This window comes from Sapajus apella, unplaced genomic scaffold (genome assembly GCF_009761245.1).
Source record: "Sapajus apella isolate SASKATOON/1434 unplaced genomic scaffold, GSC_monkey_1.0 scaffold103, whole genome shotgun sequence".
NCBI classification, from domain to species: Eukaryota; Metazoa; Chordata; class Mammalia; order Primates; family Cebidae; genus Sapajus; species Sapajus apella.
In genome coordinates this window covers 993,200-1,006,972 of record NW_022437043.1, presented here as the reverse complement: position 1 = coordinate 1,006,972, position 13,773 = coordinate 993,200, and the positions used below count along the sequence as shown (strand labels likewise).

The 13,773-nt window shown below is 38.4% G+C and overlaps 1 protein-coding gene across 1 annotated transcript; it reads right to left on the bottom strand.

Annotated features, from left to right (window-relative positions):
• LOC116536730 (eukaryotic translation initiation factor 3 subunit J-like) lies at positions 1 to 865 on the bottom strand. The gene is made up of 2 exons (XM_032258543.1): positions 373 to 865; positions 1 to 210 (listed from the first exon to the last, which is right to left on the bottom strand). Exons 1-2 carry the CDS (start codon positions 767 to 769, stop codon positions 8 to 10), a joined length of 600 nt encoding a protein of 199 aa, XP_032114434.1. The 5' UTR covers positions 770 to 865; the 3' UTR covers positions 1 to 7.
• Positions 866 to 13,773: the final 12,908 nt, after the last annotated feature.

Here is a 13,773-nt window from a genome sequence, read left to right as displayed (position 1 = left end):
TAAAATGTCACATGAAGTCTTCATAGTCTTGTACATATCCTCCATCATAACCACCATAATCTGCCAGATCATCTTTCATGGTGGCTTTTAATCCCACTCCAGGAACCACACTTTTCTTCTTTTTGGCTTTGCTTTGCTTTTCTTGCTTCTGTTTTTCACTGCAAAGCACAGTCAGTGAATTGGTAATCTTTTTCAAGTCATCAATTTCCAATGAAATACACACATTTCAAACTAAGACTTCCAAAAAGCTGGCATAATATAGTGACTTTTCATATTGTGTAATTTTATCTTCTAGTAACTTTCCAAACTCTGTAAAGTCATCTCTTGAAGATGGGTTTATAGCATCTATTCCAAAAATTGTATTATTAATACCAAAAGTTTCCTTTGCTAATTCAAGGTCTGACTCTTCCTGTAATTTCTTTAGCCGCAGTTTATCTGCTAATTGTTCTTCTGGTGTTAGCACTTTAAGCTCTTCAGGTTCTTCTAACCTCTTTTTAATTTCTTCTTGCCTTTTCTTCTCTTGCCGTTCTTTCTCTTTTATCTTCTCTGCTATTTTTTTCTTTTCTGAAATTTTTATCTCTGGTTTTACTTCTGCTTCCTCTTTTTTTTCATCATCATCGTCATCCCAGTTATCCTTGACGTCCTTGTCTTCTTCCTCACCTTCCTGGCAGTCCCGGCCGGCAGTGCCGCCACCCCCAACCTTCCGCACTGGGTCTTCCATGGAGAATGCGTCCGCCTCCCAGGAGTCGGAGTCCCCCGCCGCCGCCATCTTGAGCCGGGTGTGAGCGTGTGTGAGGGGGAGAGCTAGCGAGGAGTTAGCGCCGCAGAGGCCAGTCGGTGGGTTTGCTCTCGTTGGCCAGCGCGGAGCAGGCTGGGACTCACATTCTGGAATTTTTATCTGATTCATTTAAAATAAATTTCAGCTCTGTGGGGAGAAATTTCTGTTTTTCATCTACTTTCTTAAATGACTTAATCATATTTATAAAGTTTTAAAGTCCATGTATTATAACTTCAATTTTTGAATCATTTCTGGTTCTGTCTTTATTTATTTATTTTTCTTTGCTTTTTGGTCATTTGGTTCTGTTTCCTACCATGACTTTTAATGTTTGGTTGAATGTGGAACATTGTGTATGAAAATTTGTAGAGTCTCAGGATAATATAATTTTCCTCCAGGGAAAAATTAGTTTTCTTCTGATAAAAGATGGAGCTATGCAGATTGCCTTGTTCTAGTTGAAACTCCTATATTTCAACTTTACTGTTATTATAAGGTATAGTCATTCTGGACCATTAATTGAAATCTGGAGTATTTACTAGAACACCTTTTCTATGGTGGCCTTGACTTCCAGATTTTATCCTTGATATGGTTTGGCTGTGTCCCCACCCAGATCTCATTTTGGATTCCCATGTGTTGTCAGAGAGACCTGGTAGGAGGTAGTTGAATCATGAGGGCAGGTCTTTCTTGTGCTTTTCTCTTGAATAGTACATAGGGAATAAGTTTCATGAGATCTAATAGTTTTAAAAGAGCAGTTCCCCCACACAAACTCTACTCTCTTGTCTGCCACCATGTGAGATGTGCCTTTCACCTTCTGCCATGATTGTGAGGCCTCCCCAACCACATGGAACTGTAAGTCCATTCAACCTCTTTCTTTTGTAAATTTCCCAGTCTCAGGTGTGTCTTTATCAGCAGTGGGAAAACAGATAAATATAGTAACTTGGTACCAGTAGAGTGCTGCTGAAAAGATACCCAAAAATGTGGAAGCAACTTTGGAACTGGGTAACAGACAGAGGTTGGAACAGTTTGGAGGGCTCAGAATAAGACAGGAAAATGTGTGAAAGTTTGGAACTCCCTAGAGACTTGTTGAATGGCTTTGACCAAAATGCTAATAATGATATGGACAATGAAATCCGGGCTAAGGTGGTCTCAGATGGAGATGAGGAACCTGTTGGAAATTGGAGCAAAGGTAACTCTTGTTTTGTTTTAGTAAAGAAACTGACAGCATTTTGCCCTTGCCCTAGAGATTTGTGGAACTTTGAGTTTGAGAGAGACGATTTAGGGTATCTGGCAGAAGAAATTTCTAAGCAGCAAAGCATTCAGGATGTGACTTGGGTGCTGTTAAAAGCATTTAGTTTTAAAAAGGAAACAGAGCCTAAAAGTTTGGAAATTTTGCAGCCTGACAATGTGATAGAAAAGAAAATCCCATTTTCTGAGGAGAAATTCAAACTGGCTGTAGAAATTTGCATAAGTAATAAGCTGAATGTTAATTACTCAAGACAATGGGAAAAATGTCTCCAGGGCATGTCAGAGATCTTGGCGGCAGCCCCTCCCATCACTGGCTCAAAGGTTTAGTTGGAAAAAATAGTGCTGTGTGCAGTCTAGAGACTTTGTACCCTCATCCCAGCTGCTCCAGCTGTGACTTAAAGGTGCCAAGGTACAGCTCAGGCTGTTGCTTCAGAGGGTGGAAGCCCCAAGCCTTGGCAGCTTCCATGTGGTGCTGAGCCTGTGGTGCACAGAAGTCAAGAATTGAGGTTTGGAAACCTCTGCCTAGATTTCAGAGAATATGTGGAAATGCTTGGATGCCCAGGCAGAAATTTGCTGCAGGGGCAGGGCCCTCATGGATAACCTCTGCTAGGGCAGTGCAGAAGGGAAATGTGGGGTTACAGCCCCAACATAGTCCCTACTGGGGCATCGCCTAGTGGAGCTGTGAGAAGAGGGCCACCATCCTCCAGACCCCAGAATGGTATATGCACTGACAGCTTGCACCATGCACCTGGAAAAGCCACAGACACTCAACGCCAGCCTGTGAAAGCAGCCAGGAGGAGGTCTGTACCCTGCAAAGCCACAGAGGCAGAGCCGCCTAAGGCTGTGGGAGCTCACCTCTTGCAGCAGCATGACCTAGGTGTGAGACATGGAATCAAAGGAGATCATTTTGGAACTTTAAGATTTGACTGTCCTGCTGGATTTTAGACTTGCATGGGGCCTGTAGTCCCTTTGTTTAGGCCAGTTTCTCCCATTTGGAATGGCTGTATTTACTCAATGCCTGTACCCCCATTACATCTAGGAAGTAACTAACTTGCTTTTGATTTTACAGGCTCATAGGCAGAAGGGACTTGCCTTGTCCCAGAGGAGACTTTAGACTGTGGAGTTTTGAGTTAATGCTTAAATGGGTAAAGTCTTTGGGGGACTGTTGGGAAGGCAAGATTGTTTTGGAATGTGAGGGCATGAGATTTGGGAGGAGCAGGGGCAGAGGCAGAATGATATGGTTTGGCTGCGTCCCCACACAGTTCTCATCTTGAATTCCCATGTGTTGTGGGAGGGACCTGGTGGAAAGTAGTCGAATCATGGGGGCAGGTCTTTGCCGTGCTGTTCTCATGATAGTGAATAAGTCTCACAAGATCTAATGGTTTTAAAAAGGAGAGTTTCCCTGCACAAGCCCTCTTCTTGTCTGCCTCCATGTGAGACATGCCTTTCACCTTCTACCATGATTGTGAGGCCTTCCCAGCCACATGGAACTGTAAGTCCATTAACCCTCTTTCTTTTGTAAATTGCCCAGCCTTGGGTATGTCTTTATCAGCAGTGTAAAAATGAACTAATACAATCCTTTTAGCAGCTTCTTTTTGAATCCTGACAACCATGCTTGCTTTGTTTTTGCAAAACCTCAAAGGAGGATTAAGTGTGATGGCAGCTACATCTCAATGTATTTTCCTTCTCTCTAGCATAATGATCCTTCAACTTCTGGCTCTTGAAATTCCTTCAAGCAATTGTTTTTGTATTGAAATAGCTTTTGTATTTGTTCTCATTGGGAGATTTAGTCTGACATCAGCTAATCCTTCGTGGCTAGAAAGAGAAACTATTTTCATGAGTTCTGTTCTAATTATTTTGTACTTTAGCTGCTAGAAGAATATTTAGGAGGCATTATCTAATAGTAATCTTTCACTCTGATTTTAGGATTCAGGAGCAAGTAGTAGCTAGCATTGGAAATTCTGATGTCATCAACATGCATAAAATGTTTTGAAAGCTCAGAACACTAAGGGAATGAGAACTTTAGAAAGGCATACAAAAAAGGAAAGTAAAGTAGTATAAGAGAATATGAATTGTCATTAAGACTTACAGTTTCACAGAGAAAGATTCAAAAAGAATGTAGCCAACTTAATCAAATTCTACAGAGTTTAAGGAGAAGCAAGAGCCATAAAGGACTACTAGATCTCATCTCTAGGAGGACAATTATGAAAATTGAGTGAGTATATTTAGGAAGGGGTAAGAGTAATACTTACATAATGAGGTAAAAAATATTAAGAAGTCATAAAGAAAGCAGAAGAGACTGCTCCTTAAGGAATTTAACAGTGAAAGAAGAAAGGAAAAGATCAGAAACTTAGTGAGCTAGCAAACCCCAGGAAACGTTTTTAGAGAAGTTTTGAGTATACATGAGATTGGTGGTAGAAACATTTTAGGGATCAGTGAAAATGAGAACAAGGGTATCTATGACAAGGGTTTCTAAGACATGGCATTAAGAACACATGTAAATGGGAAAGCCTATGAAAGGAAGCCGTGGAGTACTGTATCTTTTCAGAGAGAAGGAAAGGAAAAAATGCCCTGATTCTTTTTTCCAATTTAAGGAGAATTTGAGGTTATATGCTGAAAGTGGGTAGGAGAGTCAAGACTTGAAAATAATGGGGTTTAAGATGGAGTGACTATGAGGGATGCTGGAATTAGAAAGCGACTGTAAGACTAAGTCATTAAGGATTCTTTTGGGTAATCCTTTCAGGTGATTTTAGCAATAAACTACTCAGTAACAGAGATCTGGAAGCGCTGAAACAACAGCAATGCAGATGGGAGAAAGATGGTATGAAACAAGATATGTTTCAAAATAGAGTGTTCAAGCAAGGGTGGAAGAAAATAGCATGGAACAGTTTTTTTATCTGTATCTCTTTGCTGTGAAAGATGGAGTAGCTTATCAAGAAGATATTTGCTTGAGGGCTGTGATTTTTAGTTAAATGATATTGTAGAAAAATATAAGGATGTGTTAGAATTTGATCCAAGAAGGCACAGGAAGAGGAAATGGTGGAAAGTTCTGCGAAAGGTGAGTGGACCTGAGGATAAATAAATAGGGACGAAAATAGAGGGAAAAAATAGTATTGGTAGATCAAAGATGAGGAAATAAGAGGCTGGGTCATAGGCCAGAGGAGCACATTAAAGACAAGCCAGTAATAAGGAGGCTGAAGTTTTGTAACTGAGATTTTTTAATGTGTCCATATGCTCATATTTACCTTCCAATAAAAACATTAGGTACTTTCTACATATTTATTTGAAAAAAGGTTTTGAGTTCTTGGAGCTTTATTATGTCTTATAAGGTAGTGGGTTAGAGGAGAAGAACCTTTAATTTAGGAGAGAACACTGAAAACCTTTCATTTCAACTTACTTCTTTGTATCCTTGTAATATTTTTTACATAACATTGTAGAAACTGAGAGAAAGCTTTCTCTCTACCCACGGAAGCTTTGTTGAAAATGACTGACAATAGACAGATTAATGAGAGAAAAATGCATGCAAATATACTAAGGTGCATATGGAAATGGGAGTCCTGCAAACATGAAACTCAAAGAAGGGCCATATGGTTGCGGCTTAAATACCAAATACCTTCCTCAGAGGGAGAAAAAAGTTGGGAGGCACTGTTGATAATTTTGGAGGGGTAGTAAATTATTTTTAGGTTAAATCAATGAACCCAAAGATCAGCAGCCTGGGAGAAATTTCTCAAGCCCTGGGGGAAGTAGCAAGAAGGCAGGGATGGAACTTCACTAGGAACAAAGGTTGTCTTATTATGCAGATAAAGTCTCCCAGGCGGTCTTTCAGAGCTGCCCTCAGAAGAATAGAACAATCTGTCTGGGCAGGTGATGATTTTTAGTCTGTTCTATTCTTCAGTAGTAAATCTTTTCTGGTTATTTGATGAGATTCCTAGAGTCCTAGAGAGGGAGTCTTACAACAACTGAATTTCTTTTGGAAAAGTTTCCTTCGTCAGAAAAGGAAGTTCCAGAGACAGTTTCTTCCTGTGCTTGGGAAAAGAAAGCATCAAAGAGACATGGAAGTGAGAGAAAGACAGAGGGAGACCTTAGTTATGAGGCTTATTTCTGAGACAATCCTATTTTAGTTCTAAGTGTTTAGCATGCCAAAGGGCTGAATTTTTGGGGTATAATTTTCTGAGCCCCAATAATGTAATTCAGCAACATTCTCTAATTAGATTTTTTAGTGCATTCCTGTAGTTGGTTTGGATTGCCATCAGCTCACAATTTCTGGATTTAAATTATCCTGGAATTTTAATTGCTCTAGAGGCTATCACTAGTTCAGAGTTGGCTCTTTTTAAAGTTCAAGAAATTATGAATGATAGGGGAGAGAATGTTTTTAAACTCACACCTTAGTGATATTTCCTGTTTTGAATCCAGTCTTCTCTTAGGTGTTTATTTCATTTGTCTTACACCAGGCTGATTTGTAGCTCCTGTATGCATTTTTTTTAGGGAACAATTCCCAAAGTACTTGTTTTATTTCCACAATTCTCATCTGTTGTATTCTTCTTCAAATAGATGCAACACCTATATCTTCTTTGCTAAACATATGGTTCGGTGCCTGGTATTCACTGGCTCGATCTTAGACCCAATTTATTAGTGTTGTCCCCTGTTCCCTGTCTTGTTTCTCAGCTTTTTTGATTCCTTTCTATAGACTGCAGATACCACTCATGCTGGGACTTTTCTGATTTAGACTAAATCCATAGTATACACATTTGGAAACCTATGGCTGCTTGGGGGGCCATCGGGCAACTTAAGAGGGTCCTTCTTACTGTTGTGAAGTCCCTGACTGATGTGAAAACACAACTCCATTGTTTTCAAGGCCCTGGGACTGGTAGAGCTAATTTTTCCTTCTTCTTTTGCAAAACAGAAGGAACTGTAAATAACAGTACTCTAGATAACACAAACAGGTAAACATTGCCAGGATTTGTTGTCTCAAGCACTAAAAATCCTTCCTTATGGTGTCGTTGCTCTACTACTTACCGAAGTTCAGGATTTCTGCTGATCATAGGTTGCCTAACAGAGGGGAAATTATATGGAAGAGAGAAACAGTATGTTTACCCCTAAGAAATATGGAGTAAATCTGTGGACTTTAACTGAATTTGGAATTGGAAAGACATTTTGTTCCAGATAATTCTCCTGTTATGACAAAAGATTCAGAACATGACTCTGTTTTATTATTTGCTATAGGACAACTACTTTTTAATTCTTATAAAATTTAAAAGATTTTTAGTGAGATGTCAGTTCTTGGGTATATTAACACCAGTGTAAATCTTAAGTCTTCCCCTTTAATTATGATGAGTACTGTACCTAAATTTTTTTTTTATTGTAAAATAATGTTCTGATATTGACAAATGTGAAACAAATATGGTTAATGTCACTTGACATGATTATTGTGATGTCACTGAATATTTGGTTATTAAATGTATAAGATATATATTCTAATCACAACATATCTTGAGTATTTTCACCACCTTGCACTCTCTTCCCTGAAGGGAGCTTTGTTAATAAACAGAATCAGCCTTTTTTTTTTTTTTTTTTTTTTCCTCTAAGAACTTGCTGTGTTCAAGAAGGAGTCTTCTGGATGCACAGGGTCATTTATAGAAACAAGATGTACTGCCTCCTCTCCCTGAATGAATGCTCCATCTATTGGAGTCCCATATATATAATAGATATAAATAAGTACCAAAAAGCAGTGGTAATTAGTGTTGATTTTAGGAAAACCAGAAAAATCATAGTGAAGGTGACACATGAATAAGATTTCAACAGAGAGAAAAGGGATCCTCAATTTGGGAGTGGATACAGAATTTTAAGCAAAGAATAAAGCATGAACTAGGGCATAGGAGCTATCTAAACTGTCTAAATTGTTATGTGATATCTCATGGACATTTTAGGCTACATTACATTAAACTGGATGTTAATACAAGACCTATAAAAGAGCATAACAGTTGTGTTTTATATTAGTGGGTTTAGAGGAGAGAAGACCTTAGTTCAAATGTTAATTCTCAGCCAAATATCCCATATCTGTCAAATGTTTATCATGGAAGTACTCACACATATGTGTGCATGTGGACGCATGCATACACATCGTAACTGGGCCTTTTCCCTTTCACATGCCCATTCTGTCCTCTGCCAAGGTAACCATGCCTTTGTAACCAGGGAAGCCAATAAAGCAGTTTCCTATTTCATGTTTAGAGGTAATACCACAGCTAATCCCTTAAACATCATGCATTTTGAATATCAGGTGCATTATCAGCTACAGAGATGTTAACCAAGCTTCCAGTAATAGTAGCCAACTCAAGATTCTGGCAGACATTTCTCAATAGCTGACTTTACTATCTTTTTCCACCTTGATGATGTGAATTCAGAGAAACAGTTTTACTATGTCCTCAAGATGAGAAGGAATGAGTGATGGTCACCCACAGAATGGCCACCAGTGATATCTACATCCTGATTTGAAAGGAACAGAAATCTTGGGACCCCCAAAATCTCTAAGCCAAAGGGAAAAGTCAACTTGGGAGCTGCTTAGGGCAAATTTGCATCCCATTCTATTTCTAAAAAAAAAAAAAAAAAAAAAAGATAGCTACCAAAATAACAAGGTTAAATACCTCCCTCACAAGGAATTTCTTTATTGCCAAAGGACAGACAGAAGTCAAAGTCATCCCTCTGCTCACTGAGATAAATGCATATCTGATTGCATCCTTTGGTAAGGCTAATCAAAAAGTCAACAGAAAGCAGCCATTTGTCTTTTTATCTACCTATGACCTTGAAGCCCGCTCCCTGCTTTGAGTCATCCAATTTTTCAGGACTGAACCAATGTACATCTTACATATATTAATTGATGTCTCATGTTTCTCTAAAATGTATAAAATCCTGCTTTTCCCCAATCACTTTGGGCACATGTCATTAGGACCTCCTGAGGTTGTCCTTAACTTTGGCAAAATAAACTTCCTAAATTGACTGAGATCTGTCTAAGATATTTGGGGTTCATACTGGTATTCACAACCTTGTGTAGTTCCCTCCAAAATTGTATAACATTTATTCAGTATAACAAATAGAATATAGGAGAAGTGTTGGCATATCACTTCAGAGATGAGGTTTTAAAAGACTATGGCTTCCATTTTGGGCTTTTTATCTTCCTTTTAGTGGTTATGTGAGGACGAGCAGTCAGTATATGGAGATGCCCATTGTATTAGTCCATTCTCACATTGCTATAAAGAAATACCTGAGACTGGGTAATTTATAAAGAAAAGAGGCTTAATTGGTTCCTAGTTCTACAGCTAATGTAGAGGAAGCATAGCGGCATCTGCTCCTGGGGAGGCCTTTGGAAGCTTACAATTATAGTGGAAGGCAAAGGGGGAGCTTGCAAATCACATAGCGATACTGTTACAAGTAGTTAGATAAGCATGAGCCGGGCAGGAGAGGGCTCCTTCCCCACCCACAGGGAACATCTGTTGATGGTTTGGCAATTATCACATTGCCTCTCTGAAAATGATAAATTGGCAACTGGTGCCAGAGAGAGGCCATTTTTCTGATGGTCCACACCTGTTGCACTAAAGTGTTAATTAAATGCAGGTGTCAGGAAGATGCAACTTCCCAGGCATGTGCATTAAGAGACAAAATGGCAGAGTACGACCTTCTGAGAGCACACCACTGGAAAAAGGAAGAAAGCCTCAGATAGGCATGTGATCAACTTTCTAAACATACCATGCATGCTCACTTCCCAAGTGTAAGGAGGTCACTGAGCATGCAGGCAGCCCACACTAAGGGAAGAATCGTGTGAAAGGGGCCAGCCTATAAAGTCCTAGGATCAAGGTTAAACACCACTTGTTCTTCCAGTAGCCACTTAGATCTCTTCCAAGCATACTTTCCTTTTTTTCCTCTTCCTTTTTAAGTAAACCTCCACTCCTGCTCTGAAATTTGCCTTGGTCTCTTTTTCTACCTTATGCCTGTTGGTCAAATTCTTTCTTCAAGGAGGCAACAATTGAGGTTGCTACAGACCTGTATGGATTTGCCGCTGGTAACTCGGATACCTTCTGCTGGTAACAAGAGCAGGAAAGGAGCAAGAGAAAGTAGAGAATCTTCTTTTGAGAATTGTGTATTCATGTCCTTAGCCCACTTTTTGATGGGGTTGTTTTTTCTTTTTGTTCTTGCTAATTTGTTTGAGCGCCTTGTAGAGTCTGGACATTAGTCCTCTGTCAGATGTATAGATTTTGAACATTTTCTCCCACTCTGTGGGTTGTCTTTTAACTCTGCTATTATTCCTTTTGCTGTGCAGAAGCTCTTTCATTTAGTTAAGACCTACTTATATCTTTGTTTTTGTTGCATTTGCTTTTGGGTTCTTGGTCATGAAGTCTTTGTCTAAGCCAGTGTCTACAAGGGTTTTTCCAATGTTATCTTCTAGAATTTTTATAGTTACAGATGTTAGATTTAAGTCCTTGATCCATCTCGAGATGATTTTTGAATAATGTGAGAGATGTGGATCCAGTTTCATTCTCTTATAAATGGCTTGCCAATTATCCCAGCGCCATTTGTTGAACATGGTGTCCTTTCTCAACTCCATGTTGCTGTTTGCTTTGTTAAAGATAAGTTGGCTATATTTGGCTTTATTTTTGTGTTCTTTATTTTGTTCCATTGGTCTATGTGCCAATTTTTATACCAGTGCCATATTCTTTTGGTGACTATGGCCTTATAGTATAGTTTGAAGTCAGGTAATGTGATGCCTCCCGATTTGTTCTTTTGCCTAGTCTTTCTTTGGCTATGCAGGCTCTTTTTCGGTTCCATGTGAATTTTAAGATTTTTTTTTTCTAGTTCTATGAAGAATGATTATGATATTTTGATGGGAATTACATTGAATTTTGCAGATTGCTTTTGTTAGTGTGGCCATTTTCACAATATTGATTCTATGCATCCATGAGCATGGGATGTGTTTCCATTTATTTGTCATCTCTGATTCCTTTTAGCAGTGTTTTGTAGTTTTCCTTGTAGAGGTCTTTCACCTCTTTGGTTAGATATATTCCTAAGTACATTATTCTTTGTAGAGCTATTGTTAAAGGGGTTGAGTTCTTAATTTGATTCTCAGTTTGGTCACTGTTGGTGTATAGCAGAGCTACTGATTTGTGAACATTAATTTTGTATGCTAAAACTTTGCTGAATTCATTTATCAGTTCTAGGAGCTTTTTGAAGCAGTCTTTAGGGTTTTCTAGGCATACAATCAAATCACTGGTGAACAGCAACAGTTTGACTTCTTTTCTAATTTGGTTGCCCTTTATTTCTTTCCCTTATCTGATTGCTCTGGCTAGGACTTCCAATACTATGTTGCATGTAAGGGGTGAGAGTGGGCATCTTTGTCTTATTCCAGTTCTCAGAGGGAATGCTTTCAACTTTTTTCCACTTCATATTATGTTGACTGTGGGTTTGTCATGGATGGCTTTTATATCATTGAGGTATGTGTCCCTTGTACACCAATTTTGCTGAGGGTTTTAATCATAAAGGAATGCTGGGATTTGTCAAATGCTTTTTCTGTGTCTATTGAGATAATCATGTGATTTTTGTTTTTAATTACTCTGTTTATGTGGTGTATCACATTTATTGACTTGTGTATGTTAAAGCATCTCTGCATCCCTGGTATGAAACCCGCTTGATCATGGTGGATTATCTTTTGATATGTTGTTGGATTCAGTTAGCTAGAATTTTGTTATGGATTTTTGCATCTATGTTCATCAGGAATATTGGTCTGTAGTTTCCTTGTTATGTCCTTTCTTGGTTTTGGTATTAGGATGATACTGGCTTCATAGAATGATTTAGGGAGGGTTCCCTCTTTCTCTATCTTGTGAAATAGTGTCAGTGGGAGTGGTAACAATTCTTCTTTGAATGACTAGTATAATTCAGCTGTGTATCCGTCTGGTCCTGGACTTTTTTAAATTACCATTTCAATCTCACTGCTTGTTATTTGTCTGTTCAGGGTTTCTAATTCTTCCTCATTTATTCTAGGAGAATTGTATATTAACGGGAATTTATCCATCTCCTCTAGGTTTTGTACTTTATGTGCATAAAGGTGTTCATAGTAGCCTTGAATGATTGTTTGTATTTCTGTGGTGTTGGTTGTAATATCTCCCATTTTGTTTCTAATTTCTTTGGATCTTCTCTCTTTTCTTGGTTAGTATTGCTAATGGTCTATCATTTTCATTTATCTTTTGAAAGAACCAGGCTTTTGTTTCATTTATCTTTTGTATTGTTTTTTTTGTTATTGTTATTTCAATTTCAGTTAGTTCTGCTCTGATGTTGGTTATTTCTTTTCTTCTGGTAGGTTTGGGTTTGTTTTGTTCTCATTTCTCTAGCTCCTTTGAGGTGTGACCTTAGATTATCTATTTGTGCTCTGTTAGACTTTCTGCTGTAGGCATTTAAGGCTATGAACTTTCCTCTTAGCACTGCCTTTGCTGTATCCCAGAGGTTTTGATAGGTTATGCCACTAATATTCAGTTCAATGAATGTTTTTTGTTTTTTCCTTTTTTTGAGTTGGAGTCTCACTCTCTTGCCCATACTAGAGTGTGGTGGTGTGATCTTGGCTCACTGCAGCTTCCATCTCCTGGTTTCAAATGAGTCTCCTCCCTCAGCCTCCTAACTGGGAGTACAGTTGCACACCACCATGACTGGCTAATTTTTGTATTTTTAGTAGAGACAGTTTCACCATGTTGACCAGGCTGGTCTTGAACTCCTGACTCAAGTGATCTGCCCATCTTGGCCTCCTAAAGTGCTGAGATTACAGGCATGAGCCCCAGTGCCTGGCCCAGTTTAAAACATTTTTAAAATTTCCAACTTGATTTCATTGTTGACCCAATAATTATTCAGGAGCAGGTTATTTAATTTCCATGCATTGCATGTTTTTGAAGGTTCCTTTTGGAGTTGATTTCTAATTTTATTCCACTGTGGCCTGAGAGAGTACTTGATATAATTTCAATTTTCTTAAATTTATTGAGACTTGTTTTGTGGCCTATCATATGGTCTACCTTGGGGAAAGTTCCATGCAGTAATGAATAGAATATATATTCTGCAGTTGTTGGGTAGAATGTTCTATAAATACCTGTTAAGTCCATTAGTTCTAGGGTATAGTTTAAATCCATTGTTTCTTTATTGACTTTGTCTTGATGGCCTAAGGCTGTCAGTGGAGTATTGAAGACCCCCCATTCTTATTGTGTTACTGTCTATCTCATTTCTTAGGTCTAGTAGTAATTGTTTTATAAACTTGGTAGCTCCAATGTTAAGTGCATATATGTTTTTAGGATTGTGATACATTCCTGTTTGACAAGGCCTTTTATCATTATATAATGTCCCTCTGTGTCTTTTTTAACTGTTGTTGCTTTAATATTTGTTTTGTCTGATATAAGCAATAGTTACTCCTCCTTGCTTTTGGTGTCTATTTGCATGGAATGTCTTTTTCCACCCATTTACCTTAAGTTTATGTGAGTCCTTATGTGTTATATGAGTCTCCTACAGGCAGTAGATACTTGGTTGGTGAATTCTTACCCATTCTACAATTATGTACCTTTTTTTTACACGGCTGTTCATTTTATTACCGCAATATTGCTTACAATATGCATGTTTTATATATTCTTTAAGAATTTATATATATTTTATTGTACTTTAGGTTCTGGGGTACATGTGCAGATCATACAGGATTGTTTCATAGGTACATACATGGCAATGTGGTTTGCTGCCTC